This window comes from Salvelinus fontinalis, chromosome 30, assembly GCF_029448725.1.
Source record: "Salvelinus fontinalis isolate EN_2023a chromosome 30, ASM2944872v1, whole genome shotgun sequence".
Taxonomy (NCBI): Eukaryota; Metazoa; Chordata; class Actinopteri; order Salmoniformes; family Salmonidae; genus Salvelinus; species Salvelinus fontinalis.
The window spans coordinates 42,471,534-42,489,356 of NC_074694.1; the positions used below are offsets into that span (position 1 = coordinate 42,471,534).

Consider the following 17,823-nt stretch of genomic DNA (forward strand, 5'->3'; position numbering starts at 1 on the left):
AGAATTTGAAAAATCTAATTTGGACTAACTCCCATAACTGGGTGAAATACCACAGTGTGCAATCACAGCAGCAAGATGTGTGACCTGCTGCCACAAGAAAAGGGCCACCAGTGAAGAACAAACACCATTGTAAATATAACCTATATGTTTATTTATTTTCCCTTTTGTACTATTTAGCTATTTGCTCATCATTACAACACTGTGTATATACATAATATGAGAAATGTCTTTATTATTTTGGAACTTTTAGTAAGTGTAATGTTTACTGTTCATTTTTTGTTTATTTCCCTTTTGTTTATTTATTTTTTGTTTATTTCACTTGCTTTGGCAATGTAAACATATGTTTCCCATTCCAATAAAGCCCTTAAATTGAGAGGTACCAGTAGCTTCACCTGTCGGAATTCTGACCTGAATCACTTCCCATACGCCTGGCTGAGGCTCTCAAAATCTATCCAATCACCGTTCGCATGCTGTTGACCAATGACGCGGACGTATGTAGGCTGAAATACGCCCCATAGGCGTGGCTTTAGCTAAACTCGTTTGGGGAAAAAAGACGGGTTCCTTTCAGGAAAAAATGGCAGCTGTTGGCATCGACATGCAGATGGAACTAGAGCCACAAATAATTATTGACGCCGACATGGAGAGGTAGCTAAATATGCAATTGTTCATGAATGTGTACGGGTTGTGAAGAAAGTACTTTTTGTTATTTGATCGAAATCCTAGCATAATCGTCATTTCTACTTAGCGGGGCCTACCTGGCTAGCTAGCTAACTAACAGTAGCTCGCTAACGTTAACTGTCTTTCACCAACTAACAAGGGTTAGGTAACGTTAGCTACAACTAACTAGCTAGTATTAGTTAACTATGCCATTTGTTCCTTCATATTGGCAATTAACGTTACTTTACAATTTACAATGACAAAATGGGTTTGAGGTTCTACTCAATTATCTAGCTAACGTCAATTGACTAAATCTGCAAACCACCGTGGACTGTGTGCTATGTGTATCCATTGTCACTGCATTTTTGCCACTCATGTTAGGTTGCCTATGGATTATCCTAGGAAGCCAAAAGTGGCCACCACATCTGACTAGAGAATAAAACCATGCTGAGGCCAGATGGAATGACCCATTTCTCTGTCACGATGATAATGCCATCATAGTAGCTACTTGCCACACAAGTGTCAATAACTGAACTGTGTGTATGCATATCGGTCTGCTCATTACATTTTTCAAATGAACGGATGTGGCCTTGTTTTGCCTACTTAGCGTCGAGATCCAGTTATCAATTATCTTTGTGCACGCTAGTTAGCAACTCTTAGCATTTAAGTTTGGTTTTCAAAAGAAACGAAGTGTGCACTTGATGTGGTGGCAGAATATCACGCTGTTAAACCTGCATAAATTGCAGGTAGTTTACATGGATGGGCCTAATGGAAGAAAGCGGATGTGGACAGTTTACCCAAACAAAATGACACAATTACTGTTGACTTATCCCATTCCGTACAAATTTGCGCAACCGCGGCATTGAAACGAGACTGCAATGAAAACTAATAGGACTGTGTTGGCATCAAAATCTGGGTTGTGAACTACGTTTCTATTGACATGGTAATGGCCCGATAGTATTGGAGAAAAGTTGAACAAACGGACCCCTCTGACGCTATGTTAAATTGTGACGTGTCATGACGTAGCGTACGCACGCATTATGCAACTCGTTCTGTGTCGTACAGCCTCTCTCAACCAGATGTAGCGCTTCTCTCGCAGTTTAAAAACATGAAAGGGACAGGGTAAGGGGGATGGATACCTAGTCAGTTGTACATCTGAATGCATAAATCTTTTTGCATAATCGTTGCAAGCCACCATGACTCTCAAAAGCCCCGACAGCAGCTGTTTACTTCTGAAGATAACTTTTGTGCCGCCCTAAAAACCCGACTCGAACTTGACATACTTCAAAAATGTATGTAATGACACATTATATAAACTTTTATTGTTTTAAATCAAATCAAAGTTGATTTGTCATGTGTGCCGAATACAACAGGTGTAGGTAGACCTTACAGTGAAATGCTTACTTTACAGCAGGGGTGTCAAAGTCAAATGGACGGAGGGCCAAATAAAAAATTTAGCTACAAGCCGAGGGCCGGACTGTTCGAATGTTCATTGAAAATTTTTTAATTGACGCATATAGTCTAGTGAACCTAATTGAACCTACTGAAAACCTAACAAATATATTCCAATATGATCAGATAAATAAAGCAATATTTTCTTATGGCTGTGTCAGTAATCTTTAATTTTCAACAGACACAAAAGACAAATTTCCTTTATATAAAAATCCCCATAACATGAACATTAAATGAAAGAAACCGGTATTCAAGGCACCATCAGTAGCCTATATTTTCTATTTTAGCAAAAGTGGGCTAAATTTACTTCAAAGAAAAAAACAATAATAGCAATTTTCTATCATCCACTCAACTGAAATATTTTTAAAATATAATTGGATTGAAATACAATAAAATAAGGTGCAAAAATCTATTAATCAAAAACAACACTTTGTTTAAGGAGAAGTAACATGCAGTGAAAACAAATATTAAACTTTAACTTTTAAACTTGAACTGAGTAAAAACTCTAAATATGTGATTGCATAGTAATGTTCACTTGTTTGAGGTTGAGGGTGATACTTGGTGGTGTCCCATCTTTTCCACAAGTTCATCAATGTTCGGGGTAAGGCTCTGAGCTGAGGAAATCCTCAGAATTGAGTGGAGGTGTTCAGCAGTAAGTCGACTTCTGTGTGATGTTTTGTTCAGGTTCATCAAAGAAAACAGTTGTTCACACAGGTATGTGCTGCCAAACATAGACAACGTTTGAGCAGCCTGGATGCGCAGCTGGGGCATTGTGTCGGGGAGGAAACGGGCGAACTCCGCAGCACCCACTGCCGCATATTTTGCCCTCAGTGCATCATTGCATTGGAGGTCAATCAACTCCATTTGGAGGTTTGGTGGTGAGCTTTCCACGTCAACAGCAAATGGGTTACCGAGCAGTTCCAACCTGCTTTTTTGTGCTTCAAAGTCAGCAAATCGGCGTCGAAAGTCAGCGGCAAGCATACCTATTTTATCAGCCAACTGTGCGCTCGGGAACGCACTGGTAGAGAGCTTCTCTTTCATGGTCTGGCAGCTGGGAAAGTGGCTCAAATTTTCTTTCCGCATCTGCGTCTCCCACAGAGTCAGTTTGGTTTTAAATGCCTTCACTGTACTGTACATATCAGAGATGACATGATCCCGACCCTGCAGCTGCAAGTTCATTGCATTCAGATGACTCGTAATGTCACACAGAAAAGCCATTTCACACAGAAACATTTCGTCTCGGAGTTGTGTTGTGTCTTTCCCTTTGCTGTCCAAGAACAGACAAATCTCCTCACGAAGCTCGAAACATCTTTGAAGCACCTTTCCCTGGCTTAGCCATCGCACCTCTGTGTGATAAGGCAAATCACCATGCTCCGTTTCTAACTCCGTCAGAAATGCCTTGAACTGGCGGTGATTCAAACCTTTGGCTCTGATAAAGTTAACTGTGTGCGTGATGATGCTCATTACATGCTCCATTTTCAAGGCTTTACCGCACAACGCTTCCTGGTGTATGATACAATGATAAGCTGTCAGCTCACCTGTCGCGTTTTCCTCTTGCATCTTTTCCCGTATCTTCGCCACCAGTCCGCTCCTGTGTCCACACATCGCAGGTGCTCCGTCGGTTGTCAAACCCACGAGTTTTTCCCAAGGCAGCTCCATCTCATTTACACATCTTGACACCTCTTCATACAAATCATGCCCAAAACAGCCAAGGAATATGCAATGAAATCTTTTCCCTTTTTCACAAGCTGCTCTTTTAGATTGATGGACAACTGGTCTACTCTCTCGGCAATGGTGTTTCTGCTCAGACTCACATTTAAAAAGAGTTGCCTTTTTTCTGGGCAAACTTCGTCACAAACTTTAATCATGCAGTTTTTGATGAAATCCCCCTCCGTAAATGGCCGGGCTGATTTAGCGATCTCTTCTGCCAAAATAAAACTGGCCTTGACAGCAGCCTGGCCTTGTGATTTGGCTTTTTTGAACAGAGCCTGTCGAGATTTGAGGCCTCGTTTTAATTCCTCTGCCTTTTGTAGCCTTTGTTCCATGTCCATATTCTTGTTTTTGTCCGCGTGTTTCGTTTCATAATGTCGTCTCAGATTATACTCTTTCAGTACCGCCACACTTTCTCCACACAGAAGACACACAGGTTTTCCAGCTACCTCCGTGAACATATACTCCGACTCCCACCTTGTTTGAAACCCCCGGTTCTCAGTGTCCACCTTCCGTTTTGCCATTTTTGATGGGTATCTGAAAGTTAATTTTACTGTGATGCTGACGACTGCTGTGCCAATAAATATTGAAATGAAGCAGCCTACTGCTCGGTGCGTCACCGTTGCATTGTGGGAAATGTAGTATTGGTGCGTGTAAAAGATCTGCGGGCTGCCGGCTTGCTGCGGTCTGCGGGCCGGTTCTAATAATAAATCAAGATCATCCCAGGGGCCGTAAAAAACCTTCTCGCGGGCCGGATGTGGCCCGCGGGCCTTGACTCTGACATATGTGCTTTACAGGCTCTAGAACCAATAGTGTGAAGAAAATGTGTGTGTAAGAAGGTAAAGAAAGAAATAAAACAGTAAAAAGACATTTGAAAATAAGAGTAGCAAGGCTATATACAGACACCGGTTAAGTGTTTTATTTACATTTCAGAGGTGATAAGTTGGACAGATCAGGGGAAAAAATCTGTTTCCCCACACTGCTTATCTCACGCTTTCCCCATCACGCAGTAGGTTTCGTTTCTTCACCCGCCATTTTTAAAAAGACCCAATGGCGCTCATTGCCTTTTTCAATCATGTAGAGACGGGCAGCATGACGGTATTGTCGTTGATTTTGCTGGAAAGATATTGTGCTTTACAATGGTGTTCATATTACAGTTGACCTGGAAGTATTATGTTTTTTGGGTGTTAAAATAAGCTCAGTTGTACGTTTATAGCGCAAAAGTGCGTTAGCTAACTATAGGTGGTAAGCCTTAGCAAGCTAGTTGCATTCGTTTTCGAGATGATTGATCTCTGTCGAGGGAGGAGCTGGTTTTAACAATGTATTAAATAATTCTGAACACATTCCGTTTGTCAAAATAATGACTTATGCTCGCTAGCTGGACAGGAAAACGCCGCCAAATACTAAACTGTAAACCAATATAAACTTGTGTACTATCGCTGCTGATCACGTTATCCGTATCTAAGGTAGTAGAAAGCTGGTGACATCGAGAGTTCTCCTTCCGACAAACTGCTATCAGGTAAAGTATTTTAAATGTATTTGTAATTTAGCTATTTAGCCATAGAAACGTGATGCATCAACGCAAGCTGTAAAATTACTCCCAACATACAACACAGCAACCATAGTAATGTTAGCTAGATAGAACAAGTAGATATGTTGCTAGCTAGCCGGAGTAAGTACACTATATATACAAAAGTATGTGGACACCCCTTCAAATTAGTGTATTTGGCAATTTCGTCCATATTAAGTCCATATTAATGCCCATGATTTGGAATTAGATGTTTGACGAGCAGATGTCCACATACTTTTGGTCATGTAGTGTAGTTTTCACTAGCTATTATGTAATTCTGGGACGTTGAGCGTTTTAGCTATCAGTTTATTCCAAGTAATAATTTGATCTGTAGGACAAGTAGTATAAATCTAATACAGTCTAAGGCAGGACCCACTAATTTCATTTATACTGACAAATAAGAAATGCCTCTGTCAATAGTTGAAGTAGGATGACTGTCAGGATGTACATTTTCTAGCTCACAAACTACCTTTGCTGTGATTTCTATTATTCATTCAGGTCTCTCACTTTTGTCTCACATGATCTATTCAGCTCTCCTGTGAACCTCTCTCAGAGATCAACCAAGTGCTATTCACCAAGCATAGGATGTAAGAAGAACCTTCCTACTGCAGTTTGAACTAGCCCTGCTGTCAACTATTTAGACATTGGGACCATATATGCATTTGCCTGTTCTCTTTTCTTTTTGGGGTTTTAGAGTTGAAGAACACCATCTACAGATATGTGCCTGTTAGAACATCTCAGACTCAATTCAATGTGTAACATGCATTGGGGAGAATTCAATTGTCCCTGTCAGGAACCCAGGGTTTTGCCATAGATGGTAGAGTTCTCATCTCTGGACCACACAAGACAAGCTTTAGATTGCATTCCGCTAAGGCACTTGTCTGTCTACATCGGTCCGCTACATTGGTGACAAGGGTGGGATCCTTTCGAAACGCCTATATGGCCTGGGCGCACACATGCTCCTAGAGAGGTGGGGGAAAATTGAAGAATGCGTTGATGACTCTTCTACAGTCTCTATCAGAGGCCCAGGCTTTTGGCAGACATGGTAAAAGCTTTTCATTTCTGGACTGTAAGATTGTGCCCTCCATGGCACTAAATAGACATTGATTGGTAGGTTACACTATATTTAGATAATGCAATGCATGTCTCGTACTCAGTCATAGTTAGTAGTAGAATAATGAATGGATTGACAATATTTTGACACTGTCAACTTTTAAAGGTTAATAATTTAAACTACAAATATACTCACACTGAACATTTAGTATTTAAAACTCACATTTCAAACTATAATCCTACAGGCTCTATTATTCTCCATACCTTATGTTCCAATGCATCCTACATTATGCATGGTATTTGGGAAGCTGCTATTTGAATGCATGGTATTGAGAAGCTGCTATTTGAGATCTCGTTTAGAAATTTAACTACAGTTTGTCTGCCAAATTCTTTCTCTCTGCTCTTGTTATCCTTAACAGGATTGTTGGTGGGCGGAGCTGGGAGGGTTGTCAGCGAGATGGGACACACCTGGGCTCAGGTGTGTCCAGGGGATAAACCCCCCCCCCCCCCCCCACATACATCGAGGAGACCACGCAGACATGCTGTTTTTTTTTTTGTGTGTGCCATTTTGGGGCTTTGTTCGTTTATTTTGGCACCTCTCAATACCCCTCATTATCACCATCTATGCACTCATCCACTCGCTTACACTACTGATTACACACACACACCATTGTTACTTGTATATAGGTTACTTTATCTAATAAATATATATTTTTATTTTATGCATTATGATGGGTTAATGCTAATTGGGATGCGCTTTGGTTGGTATTCACTGCGTAGTCTTATAAGTGTTCGGCATAGTGCCTTAGAGACGTATCAGGGTTTTTGCTTGTCAAACAGGTGTGTTGCCTGGAAAATATACCAGTAGGCCTAATACTAGTGTCGTTAAGTTAATTGGTAATTGTATTTTGTTTAGGAGAAAACAATTTGTGTTTTGATAAACTCTGTTCATGTTTTGATACAGCTGTCTTGCGTTGCGCTTTTCGGTAGGCCCAGTGTTGGCTGCCTTTGTTTATGTTTGTTTGGTAGACTTGCCACTGCAGTGTATAATTGGTTGTGTGCTGCGTTGGTTAGTTTCCAGTCCCTTGCCCAGGCTGGAAACTCTTGCTCTACTTGCTGTTGGGACATTGGTCTGAGGTGAGTAATTCTGCTGTGTACCTCAGTAGGAGATTTGGATAGGATAAGTGCCATTTGCTACCCGGAGCTATAGCCTTATAGCCCTGTTAGTCTTTTGGTGAGGGGGGGGGGGGGGGGGGATCTGCCATTTTGCTGCCCCCCCCCCTTTCTAGCAGGCTACAGTGCGTAATTACCCACCGCGAATCCGCACGAAAACTAAGGTTGAGCTGTTGTAGGATTTGGCCGTGTACAATACAAGTCAAAAGTTTGGACACCTACTCAGTCAAGTTTTTTTTTTTTACTATTTTCTACATTGTAGAATAATAGTGAAGACATCACAACTATGAAATAACACATATGGAATCATGCAGTAACCAAAAAAGTGTTAAACAAAATCAAAATATATTTTTACCCTTTGCTTTGACAGCTTTGCACATTCTTGGCATTCTCTTTAACAGCTTCACCTGGAATGCTTGAAGGAGTTCCCACATATGCTGAGCACTTGTTGGCTGCGTTTTCTAAACTCTGCGGTCCGACTCATCCCAAACAAAATCACGAGGGCCAGTTTCATTATAGCGCTTGGTGGTTTTTGTGACTGCACTTGAAGATACTTTCAAAGTTCTTTAAAGTAATGGACTGTTTCTTTGCTTATTTGAGCTGTTCTTGCCATAATATGGACTTGGTCTTTTACCAAATAGGGCTATCTTCTGTATACCACCTTTACCTTGTCACAACACAACTGATTTGCTCAAATGTGTTAAAGGTTAAGAAATTCCACAAATGAACTTTTAACAAGACACCTCTGTTAATTGAAATGCATTCCAAGTGACTACATCATGAAGCTGGTTGAGAGCATGACAGCTTTGCACACTCTTGGCAAGGCAAAGGGTGGCTACTTCGAAATATATTTCATACTAAGTTTTCAATTTAACACTTCTTTTGGTTACTACATGATTCCATATGTGTTATTTCATAGTTTTGACGTCTTCAGTATTCTACAATTTTTAAAATGGTAAAAATAAAGAAAAACCATTGAATGAGTAGGTGTGCCAGAGCCCTGTATTCGGATTGAGTGGGGGCGTTTGGAGAGATTTGGGCCTCGACCAACGAGACACTGGTTCACGGGCAGAGCTTCATTCATCTAGAGTTGAGCCTGGCTCCCTTGGTAAAGCTGACTTCAGTCAAGTGTCACTACTGTCAGGGTTCAGGTTATTGAAAAAACAAATGTCCTGTTCTCTCTAAGGGTAAATTCAGTACTGGAGCTAACGTTAAACCTAAGCCTACGGCGATGGAAGCTCCAGTCTCACATCTGTTCGCTCCTGTCACTTCGTCTTATGCCCAGGCGCATGTTAAAGTCCCAATTGACCCAGATTATTTACCTTTCATTACGTAGGGTTTTGTGTGTCTGTTAGGAAGTAACGTGCCAGTGTAGATCCTGAGGGACACAGGTGCCTCTGAGTTGTTTGTGTTAGTCTGTTACCTTTCTTTGCTGAGACAATTCGGGAATCGTGTTTCCATTCGGGGAATCGGGTTGCACACTGTCATTTCCATTGCGTAAACTGATGTTGGATTCTGAACTGGTGAAAGGCTTCCGAGTGGCGCAGTGGTCTAAGGCACTGCATCGCAGTGCAAGAGGTGTTCGAATCCATGCTGCGTCACATCCAGCCGGGATTGGGAGTCCCATAGGACGGCGCACAATTGGTCCGGGTTTGGCCGGGGTAAAATAAGATTTTGTTCTTAACTGACTTGCCTAGATTCAAGGTTAATTAAAAAATAAAGGTGAGGTTGTTGTCGGGGTGTCTTCGTTACCTGTTGAGGGTATCGTTGTCCTTTCGATTAACTTCTCACGATTCACCATCCGGGAGCACCCTCATCAGTAAAAAAGCTGACTAGCATAGCGCCACAAGTAAATACTAGCATCTAAATATCATGAAATCACAAGTCCAAGACACCAGATGAAAGATACACATCTTGTGAATCCAGCCATCATTTCCGATTTAAAAATGTTTTACAGGGAAAACACTATGCATTTCTATTAGCTAACCACGATAGCAAAAGACCCAACCGCATATTTCCGCCATTTTTTTTTACTGCTTAGGTAGCTATTACAAATTCGACCAAATAAAGATATAAATAGTCACTAACCAAGAAACAACTTCATCAGATGACAGTCTAATAACATATTTATTGTATAGCATGTGTTTAGTTCGAAAAATGTGCATATTTCAGGTATAAATCATAGTTTTACACTGCAGCCACCATCACAAAATCTCACCAAAGCAACTAGAATAACTACAGAGACCAACGTGAATTACCTAAATACTCATCATAAAACATTTATGAAAAATACAGTGTACAGCAAATGAGACAAACTTCTTGTGAATCCAGCCAATATTTCAGATTTAAGTGTTTTACAGCGAAAACACACAATATAGCGTTATATTAGCTTACTACAATAGCCTACCACACAGCAGCATTCATTCAAGACACATTAGCGATAGCGAATAAACCAGCAAAAGATATTACATTTTTCACTAACCTTCTCAAAACTTCATCAGATGACAGTCCTATAACATCATATTACACAACACATATATGGTTTGTTTGAAAATGTGCATATTTAGTGGTACAATTCGTGGTTGAACAATGTGAATACTAGCCAAACTGCCCAAAATAATCTGGATATATTTCTGACACTCACATCTAATCAAATAACTAATCATATACTTTACTAAAAAATACAGGTTGGACAGCAAATGAAAGATACACTAGTTCTTAATGCAACCATTGTGTTAGATTTAAAAAAATAACCTTATTACGACATACAGCTTACGTTACAGCGAAACAGCGCCCGAAATCTTGGCAGAATAGTCTAAACATTTTTCGACAGAAATACGAAATAATATCATAAATGGTTCCTACTTTTTGATGAGCTTCCATCAGAATCTTGTACTAGTTGTAATAATCGTTGTTTGGTTGTAGAATGCCCTTTTCATCTGTAGAATTAGCAGCCAAAGCTAGCCATGTGGCGCAGCAATGTCCAACGCACCATAACGCAAGACAAAGAAATTCCAGAAATTCGCAATCAACTGATATAAACTGCTATAAGTCGGTTTAATATAACTAGTTTATGATGTTTTTAACACATATCGAATAAAATCAGAGCCGGATATATCTAAGGCCTATAACAACAGCTTTTCAGAATGCAATCCTCGGGTCTGTCTCGCGCCAAGACGAACACTGAAAAGACTACACCCACGGTTCCAAGAGCTCTTGTTCGGCCTCAGATCTAGCTAGACACCCCATTCCAATTCTCACTGCCTACTGACATCTAGGGGAAGGCGTATGCAGTGCATGTAGACCCATAGATTCTATCTAAATTAATAAACTGACCCTGGAACAGAGCCCTCGATTTCAGATTTCTCACTTCCTGACAGGAAGTTTGCTGCAAAATGAGTTCTGTTTTACTCACAGATATAATTCAAACGGTTTTAGAAACTAGTGTTTTCTATCCAATAGTAATTATAATATGCATATTGTACGAGCAAGAATTGAGTACAAGGCAGTTTACTTTGGGAACGATTTTTTACAAAGTGAAAACAGCACCCCCATATTGACAAAAGGTTAACTTGGCTGGTGAGCGTATATGGCCTTGTCTACATCTCTAGTGGTTTCCGCTAAGATGTCATTTACAGTGTCATTTACATCTCAGTTCCTTTTGTCTTCTATGTGTGATTTCCAGCGAATCCTGTACACCGCTGTTGAGATGGCTAAAGAGAAGCTGTCATCTTCACAGGGGAGAATAAAAGGAATATTTGATAGGCGAGCTGAGCCTTGTCACTTTAGCCCAGTTGACCAGGTTATTGCTCTTGTTGGTTCTCCTTTTCAAGCCAAGGTCCATTTTTGCTGGTGCTGTTAATTCGCTGGGTTCTTTTTGTCATGCTTTGTACGTGCATGGTGAGGAGGATGTCCCGATGATTGCGTACTGCAGGGTAGATTGAAAAATGTCGAGTCACTGGGTGTTTTGGATAGCCTTCTCGCTCATCTACCTGCTGATAGGCAAGACGAGTTGGTCGGTCTTATTCTGAGTTTTCCAGTAATTTTTTTTTCTTCTGATGTTTAAGGGCAGTCAGGTCTGGAGAGAACCAAGGGCTATATCTGTTCCTGGTTCTAAATGTCTTGAATGGGGCATGCTTATTTAAGATGGTGAGGAAGTTATTCTTAAAAAATAACCAGGCATCCTCTACTGACGGGATGAGATCAATATCCTTCCAGGATACCCCGGCCAGGTCGATTAGAAAGGCCTGCTTGCTGAATTGTTTCAGGGAGCGTTTGACAGTGATGAGTGGAGGTCGTTTGACCGCTGACCCATTACGGATGCAGGCAATGAGGCAGTGATCGCTGAGATCTTGGTTGAAAACAGCAGAGGTGTATTTAAAGGGCAAGTTGGTTAGGATGATATCTATGAGGGTGCCCGTGTTTACGGCTTTGGGGTGGTACCTGGTAGGTTCATTGATAATTTGTGAGATTGATGACATCAAGCTTAGATTGTAGGATGGTTAGTGTGTTAAGCATGTTCCAGTTTAGGTTGCCTAGCAGCACGAGCTCTGAAGATAGATGGGGGGCAATCAGTTCACATATGGTGTCCAGAGCACAGCTGGGGGCAGAGGGTGGTCTATAGCAGGCGGCAACGGTGAGAGACTTGTTTTTAGAGATGCATTTTTAAAAGTAGAAGTTCAAATTGTTTGGGTACAGACCTGGATAGTAGGACAGAACTCTGCCGGCTTTCTTTGCAGTAGATTGCAACACCGCCCCCTTTGGCCATTCTATCTTGTCTGAAAATGTTGTAGTTAGGAATGAAAATGTCATAATTTTTGGTGGTCTTCCTAAGCCAGGATTGGCTAGATGGCTAGAACATCCAGGTTGGCAGAGTGTGCTAAAGCAGTGAATTAAACAAACTTAGGGAGGAGGCTTCTAATGTTAACATGCATGAAACCAAGGCTATTACGGTTACATAAGTCATCAAAAGAGAGCGCCTGGGGAATAGGAGTGGAGGACATATTGATCAGTGGACATGTGCTTTCTCATGCGTGTAGTCCCTAAGTGTTGTGAAGTATGCTTTTTGTCCATGTAACCGGGAAACTGTTTATTTTATGTTGTCTTGTCGCTCCTGTCATCTGTTCCCTGCTGTCCTCGTTTTTTCTTTCCTCTTAAAGATTGCTGAGGTCTGGGGAGGACGAGGTTGGCTGGGGCAGTGGGGTAGCTTTAACCAAGGCAATATGTTTTTTAAGTATTTCAAAATATTTTTTGGGTGATGTGGTCCCCGGGGGGGTTCTCACTCTCTCTGATAAATTATTTCTCTCTGCTCTTGTTTTCCCTAATAGAATGTTGGTGGGTGGAGCTGGGAGGGTCATCTGCGAGATGGGACACACCTTGGCTCAGGTGTGTCCTGGCGATAAATACTTTCCCCACATACCTAGAGGAGACACAAAGTTTTTGTTAGGGTGTTTTGGGGCTTCTTTATTTATTTTGGCACCTCTCAACACCCCTCATCACCATCAATGCACGCATCCACTCACACTACTGACTAAACACCATTGTTACTTTTATCTTACTATACTTAATAAATATATTTTTATGATTTCTTTCTTAGTCGTCTCTTTGTTACGGGGTACGAGCCAGTTCGTAGCAGGTTCTTATTGCACAAGCGCATTGTACAACTGTTTTTGGAGAAGATCGTATCGCAAGTTATGCGATATGTCTAGGCTATGCCATATGTATTAGCTAATATGCATATGCAGCTGTCGTTTTGAAACATCCATTCTAGCATATTTGACAATCCTTTCGATCTCCATGCTTTTATTTGGTTTTCTATGCAAAGTATATGATTGAGTATTTATTTAAGCCTGCAGCTAGTTACTTGAAATGAGACATGTAATCATGCCAAAACATGATTCAATTGTATTCACTGACAGAGCGATGACTAATGAAACACACACAGACATTTAGCCGAGTAGGATTGTGATTTGACATAAAAAGCATTTTCACAAAAGTAATTTTTGTATCTGCCTTCCCAATGGAAACTAGTCCAAATATATTTTCTATGTAGAGATGTACGTTTCTGGATGATGCAACATGCTGCCTTGACAACTTGACCGAGCGGTGGATATTACTGTTCGATTTGAGAAGGACGCTCCTCCCTCACCGCTTTTGTCCTTTCACGTCACGGGCCATAGATGGGTGCACCACGGCCCCGGTTAATAGAACGCTCTCATTGGTTTTCTTACTCTGTTTACAGTCTATGGACAAGGTATAGCAGCATTCCATGCTTTGGTTTAGTTTCCCTTGCAGTGGCTGGCACGGTTGCATTTGTGTCACACACATTACATTAGATTACATTTAAGTCATTTAGCAGACGCTCTTATCCACACAAATTGAATGGGATTTGTGCCACAAATTTTAAAATGTTAGCATTTGGAAACAGTGCCAGGCAAACTAAACCAGAGCATGTCCATAAACTCAGGGGCACAACTTTGAATTGGGATGGACGGGACAGTTGCTAAATTGCCGCTATAGCCAATCGAGTAGACCACATCCCCTAGTAGTAGGCCTACGTCTTAATGATATCTTTATTTAATCCCCCTCGTTTGGTTTTGCTCCAGTGCCTTCTATGTCCTCACACTGGGCCAGTTGGTGCTGTTCTGTTTGTTCCAATCAGGTAAACATGCCAAGTGTGCTTTCCCATTTGGTATACTGAGCCAATTCATTATCATAGGTCAAAATGTGTTTGTTACAAAGACCAGATCCCCTGGCTGCTATGCACAAATAGATTCCCTCTGAATATTTTTGCTGACGTCACAATCAAAATACCAACGAGCAAGTAAAGAGGATTTGTCAATGGATTTTCCCCTGCTTAACTGGCTTGTTAAGTGTAATTTTATATAAATTACTGCTGAATTGTAGGTAACATATAAGGGTATTACAGCATTTTTTTGGTAGATAGCCTTAATGCTCCATTTGTTTCTCTTTAGCCTACACATTTCAACTGTCTGGTGTTTTTTCCTCTCAGGGAGGCTGAGGGCTTCAAAGATCAAGGAAATGCTTTCTACGTCAAGAAGAATTATTCTGAGGCATTTAACTACTACACAAAGGCCATTGGTGAGAATGCAACACTAGCTTTGTACCCTAGTTTAGTAACAACATGCTAGGCCATAGCGTAGAGAGCAACTGTGTAGAGACATTTTTTTGAAGGATTCTCAAATTATATATTTCATATTTAACTGGATCGTTAGAGCCAATTCTCATTGACAACCAGTTTGAAAATTCAGCGAATACTATTTTATTTCAGTATCCAGACATGCTGATATGTTTCTCTGGAATTATAGACTGTTGTTTCAAGGTGATTGATTACAGGCGTGACTCTTGAGAATATGGTTCCCTTTTTGTTTTTGTCAGATGCATGTCCTAAAAACGCCAGTTACTATGGAAACCGGGCGGCCACCCTCATGATGCTGTGCCGCTTCCGAGAGGCCCTGGTGGACTCCCAGCGGGCCGTGCGGCTGGACGACTGTTTCATGAAGGTCAGAGTTCAGCCTGCTTGCTTCAGCGGCGTGACGTCATTGTAGAATTGGGAGTCGAGCATAGGGTTGTCGCGATACCAGTATTACAATACTACATTTTCAAACTCTTGAGTCCTTAAAGAACCTACTTAATATAAAATATTATGTGCTGTATATTGGAAAATAAACATAATTTTGACTGTTTCCAATTAGGACTGTTTTCCTCAAGAAATGGAGACAGTCATGTTTTGTTTCCTTGACATGATACTTATGAGTATCACAATTAGAGCCCTACCGATAAATCCGTTTGCCGATATTATTGGCCGATATTGTCTTTTCACAAATATATTTGTATCAGTCTTCTGTCTTTAAAACGACAATATTATTTATACATGAATTAACAAATAAATCCACTAATCTGAGATATTACTATAATTATTCCAGGTTTGCCCTGAGATGGCTCTCTAGTCTTACATAAGCCTCTCACTGAACATCATTCAGTAGCCAGCAGATCGCAAAGGGTTTATTGTGAACAGTAGTAGGCATGCTGGTTTGACGATGCAACCGCATTTGAAAAATTAATTAATCATAGTAAATCAAACTGGCTATGTACACTTCACCGATGCAAAGTTCTCACTTTGCTAACGTTAGCGAGCTAGCAAAGTATTTTTAGCTAGCATGCCTGGCAGTCTGTGCTGCTAATGACTGGACTGGTGGCGAAAGTTATACAATAACACTGGTTGAAGTTATTGTCTGTGCCTGTCATTTAGGCCATGTGCAGATATTGTGATTAGATTGTTACTAGCTAGAATGAGTTGTGACTCATGAGTGCGGCAAGCATAAACGATATAGCCCTTGGTTCTCTCCAGACCTGACTGCCCTTAACCACCACAAAAACATCCTATGGCGTTCTGCATTACGCTCTCGTTGGCTGGCCCTCGCTTCATACTCGTCGCCAAACCCACTGGCTCCAGGTCATCTACAAGACACTGCTAGGTAAAGTCTCCCCTTATCTCAGCTCGCTGGTGACCATCGCAGCACCCACCTGTAGCACGCGCTCCAGCAGGTATATCTCTCTGGTCACCCCCAAAACCAATTCTTCCTTTGGCCGCCTCCCCTTCCAGTTCTCTGCTGCCAATGACTGGAACGAACTACAAAAATCTCTGAAACTGGAAACACCTATCTCCCTCACTAGCTTTAAGCACCAGCTGTCAGAGCAGCTCACAGATTACTGCACCTGTACATAGCCCATCTATAATTTAGCCCAAACAACTTCTGCTTCCCCTACTGTATTTATTTATTTATTTATTTATTTATTTATTTATTTTGCTCCTTTGCACCCCATTATTTCTATCTCTACTTTGCACATTCTTCCAATGCAAATCTACCATTCCAGTGTTTTACTTGCTATATTGTATTTACTTCGGCCTTTTTTTTACCTTCATCTCCCTTATCTCACCTCACTTGCTCACATTGTGTATATAGACTTATTTTTTCTACTGTATTATTGACTGTATGTTTGTTTTACTCCATGTGTAACTCTGTTTTGTTGTATGTGTCGAACTGCTTTGCTTTATCTTGGCCAGGTCGCAATTGTAAATGAGAACTTGTTCTCAACTTGCCTACCTGGTAAAATAAAAAAAATAAAAAATAAACATTGTATCATTTACATTACATTTAAGTCATTTAGCAGACGCTCTTATCCAGAGCGACTTACAAATTGGTGCATTCACCTAATGACGTATCGCGGACCATACAGATTTTAAATATCTAGCCAAGACATTTTGTATTGAATAACATTGCTTGTGAACTAAAGTGCTGTAATGATTTGAGAGTTAAGCTTTGGTTAAAGATCAGTACAAATGCTTTAAAGTTTAGATGATAGCTTAGACTTTTGAGAAGAGCGATGTTATATCCGAATCATTACCAGATAATCGTCATCTCGCTGCCTGTTCTTAAAGCGGCAGTACAACATTACAAGTGCAATTTCATATTTACATATTTACATATCTACGTTTATTAATTCAGCCAGGGCATCTACCTACTTACTGTACACCGCATATTGTCCCTCCCATAGAGATCCTATTAAAGTATTCACATTTTTATAATATTCTAATTACATTTAGCAGATGATCCAGAGCAACTTAGTCATTCATCTTAAGATAGCTAGGTGGGACAATCCTATATCTCAGTCATAGTAAGTACATTTTTCCTCAAAGTATCTCAGCACAGTCAGTGCTGGGGTGGGCAAATAAAGTGTGAGTTATTTTATGATGTTCCCTCCCCTGGCTTTTTTATGCGTGCTTTGTATTTGGCTTTGCATTCCTTGAGGATATCTTAAGTTAAATCAGTTTGGCATAGGCCTTTAGAAATTGTATATAATAATTCACGCCTTTTTTATGTTTAAGAAGTTGCAGATTTCCAGTCATTCTTCATGCAAACTATGAAATGTATAATGCTCTTAAATGTTAATTTAAAAGAGTTGTTGCTAAAATTTCAGAATTAATTTGAAGTTGTCATTTGGAGTTTTTTGCACAAACTATACTTTTCATTCCAGCAAAATATTGATTTTTTTTTTTGGGCAGTTATGTCCTTAATTGGCTTTTTTTTTTTTTACCTCAACTGGTATTGGATCCAGAAATCCGATATCGGTTGGGCTCTAATCACGATACTGGTATCGTGAGAACCCTATGTGGAGCACACCAA

The 17,823-nt window shown here is 40.6% G+C and overlaps 1 protein-coding gene across 2 annotated transcripts in view; it reads left to right on the forward strand.

The window, feature by feature from the left end:
- Nucleotides 1-532: 532 nt before the first annotated feature.
- The window catches only part of LOC129829265 (dnaJ homolog subfamily C member 7-like), a 61,999-nt gene continuing 44,708 nt past the window's right edge, over nt 533-17,823 (forward strand). Inside the window, exons 1-5 of one of the 2 annotated variants that reach the window (XM_055890975.1) lie at nt 5,960-5,976; nt 6,862-6,920; nt 12,943-13,000; nt 14,628-14,716; nt 15,014-15,138. In XM_055890975.1, the coding sequence (XP_055746950.1) occupies nt 5,975-5,976; nt 6,862-6,920; nt 12,943-13,000; nt 14,628-14,716; nt 15,014-15,138 (333 nt within the window). In that variant the 5' untranslated portion in view covers nt 5,960-5,974. Of the gene's footprint in view, nt 646-5,959; nt 5,977-6,861; nt 6,921-12,942; nt 13,001-14,627; nt 14,717-15,013; nt 15,139-17,823 lie in introns of those variants that run through there. The other variant, XM_055890976.1, reaches the window with a different exon arrangement.